The sequence below is a fragment of the Nicotiana tomentosiformis genome, chromosome 8 (genome assembly GCF_000390325.3).
Source record: "Nicotiana tomentosiformis chromosome 8, ASM39032v3, whole genome shotgun sequence".
NCBI classification, from domain to species: domain Eukaryota; kingdom Viridiplantae; phylum Streptophyta; class Magnoliopsida; order Solanales; family Solanaceae; genus Nicotiana; species Nicotiana tomentosiformis.
The window spans coordinates 15,612,786-15,615,467 of NC_090819.1; the positions used below are offsets into that span (position 1 = coordinate 15,612,786).

The 2,682-nt window shown below is 32.3% G+C and overlaps 1 protein-coding gene across 1 annotated transcript; it reads right to left on the reverse strand.

Moving 5' to 3' along the window:
- Window positions 1-1,675: 1,675 nt before the first annotated feature.
- Window positions 1,676-2,349, reverse strand: LOC104119041 (uncharacterized). Its single transcript, XM_009630433.4, has one exon. It carries the CDS (start codon window positions 2,250-2,252, stop codon window positions 1,884-1,886), a length of 369 nt encoding a protein of 122 aa, XP_009628728.1. The 5' UTR covers window positions 2,253-2,349; the 3' UTR covers window positions 1,676-1,883.
- Window positions 2,350-2,682: the final 333 nt, after the last annotated feature.

Below are 2,682 nucleotides of genomic sequence, written 5' to 3' on the forward strand. Positions count from 1 at the left end.
TATTTTTTAATTTTTTTTTTACGAAACCAACCAACTTTGATCGGTTATTTTAGCGCAAAAAGGCGGGAATCTATTTTGGCATCCAGCGAAATTTATTTTTTAAGAAACCAACCAATTTTGGTCGATTTTTCATATAAAATAAATTAAAATTAATATTCAAAAAACCGACCTAAATCGGTCGATTATTCGGTCGGTCATTTTAAAAAACCAACTGATTTCAGTTGGTAATTATATATTTTTAATCAAATCAACCGAAATCGGTCTGTTATTTTCAAGTGAAAATGCAATTAAAGAGTACAAATAAAATAAAAAAAAGTCTTAAACCAAAATGTACCAATGGTCTAGTGGTAGAATAATATTACATCACAGTACATATCCCGGTTCAATTCTCAGATGGTGCATTTTTTAATTATATAATAAAAAATAACGACTGACTTCAGTCGGTTTTTTTGACAGATTTTTTCTTTTTTGGTCGTTTGTGAAATTTAATTGAACGATCGAAATTGATTGGAAATTGCGACCGACTTCGATTGCTATTTATTACTGGCCAGCCTTATTTCGACAGATTAAATTCAGTCGAAAATCAGTGGGTTTTTTCAGTTTTCCGACCGATTTCGGTCGGTATTTCTGGACAATTTTTCGCAGTTCTCTAATAGTGATAATAATTTTAATTATCATACTTCTAGACAATAAATAGTCTTTCTATTTGTTTCCTTGAGTCTTAAATTAGAAAAAGCCGTGAGATCTATTCTACTTCAACACAATTTTTAACCACAGAGGCTCTCTCAAATATTTGCAAAAACTTATGTTAGTTGAAGTTCGAATCTCTGATCACTTAAAACAAAATGAAGCACATAATCAACATACCAAGAGACAAATTATGATAAGTCATGTCATTTTTTTCTACGTATTCGTTTTCTTACGGTATTAATACATATATTTAGTAAAATTTTCCATCCGTCCCTGGGCAGTAGTGTGTGTCTCCTTTAATACACGTTGATCACCCTCAATCTGTTGCTCTTTTGTAGGCTCAATTATAGGTAAAATTGAAAATGACAAGCACCTAAAGATTGCCTGAGCTTTATTAGTTAGCCTTTTAGCAGACTAATAGAATCATACGTTTACTAATTCAGACTGTCATAACCCCTCAAAGTGACAAAACCTTCAGTTACGGTTTTCACTTCTGACCATAACAGAAGTGGAGATGAGAAACCGCGTTTTTGGATAGATTTTGTCTCATTTTATGCTCCAAATTGTACTTTAAAATTTTATCTTCTATTTAATGTATGTTAGGCCATTAAAGAACCAAAATCATAAACTTTAAATTCTGACTCATTAGCCATTTATGGAAAAAGCGTTTAACTAGTGAGTCACTGACCCAAGTTGTACGTAATTAATTTAGTGCGCATAATCAAGAATATCATGCGTTTCTTTCAGTTTTATTGACCAACTTTAATAATTTTGATGCTACCATCTACAGGGTAGCAGATAAGAACTCATTTAGATTACAACGAAAACAAATCCAATATAATTTTATACTTGGGTTCTGAAAAGGATAGTATATAAAAGTCTGAAGGGTAGTATATAAGCAGAAGTTACCCCTATATAAGCAGTGATCATTTCCGATAGATCCTCGTCTCAGAAAAAATATAGCCAAAGAAAAATAACGTATCACTTCCACAAACAGAGAAATATCTCATCATTAATTCTACTATTACTATATTAAACTGCAGAACTAAGTTCCATACATAGAGTTTTCACACAAAACTCATTCAAAGCAAATATTCAAAACCAAAACACCATCATATTTTTTTTAAAAAAACTCCAACATATATTATAAATATATTATATTATATTATATTATATTACTTACTTAATGATTCTTAACAATAAGCAACACATTTCTTCTTGCAATCCACAGTACAGCCACCACCTCCACCACCATAGCCATAACCTTTTCCAGCTCTACTAAATGATTTAAAACATTTTGCTGGACATCTTAGTTTCTTTCCAAAACATGGGCCTTTATCTTTGCAAACAACAGTTGGCCTTATAATACCACCTTTAGCATATCCTCCTTTTGGGCCTCCAAATCCACCACCATATCCACCACCACCAAATCCAGGTATGTTAAATCCACCACCAGGCCCAAATCCAAATCCACCACCATTGTCATTTTGAGCAGCAAAAGAGAAGGTAATTGTGATAAAAAAGAAAGTTAAGAGAGTAAAAATGAGTAGAGAATTCTTCATTTTGAGAAAGGAATATGAGAGAAAAGAGGAGTTGGGGTTTTATGAGAGGAAAGGGAATAATTATTTAAGGAAAAGTGGACATAGTGGTGGCAAAAGCATTTAAGAAAGGGGAAGTGGATGGCAGTTGGGGTTGCAATTATTACACTTAGATTATGGAAATCTAGTCTAGTGTTTATATTGTGTGATTTTAGTGTGTGTTCTAAGGTGTCAAAGATGTCCAAATGTCTGTCTATAGGATTTAGCTTAAAGTGTAAGTTTGAAATTAAGGCATGATAGTTATTGTTGTGAACATATAGTACGATTAACTTGTTGTAACAAGCAGAGAGGCAGACTCATGTCTTTACGCGACGAGAGCATCATTATTTTTTTTTTACAATGCCCCTTAAAGGCTTTTAGTATTTACGGTGCCAAGTTATTTATATAATCATTT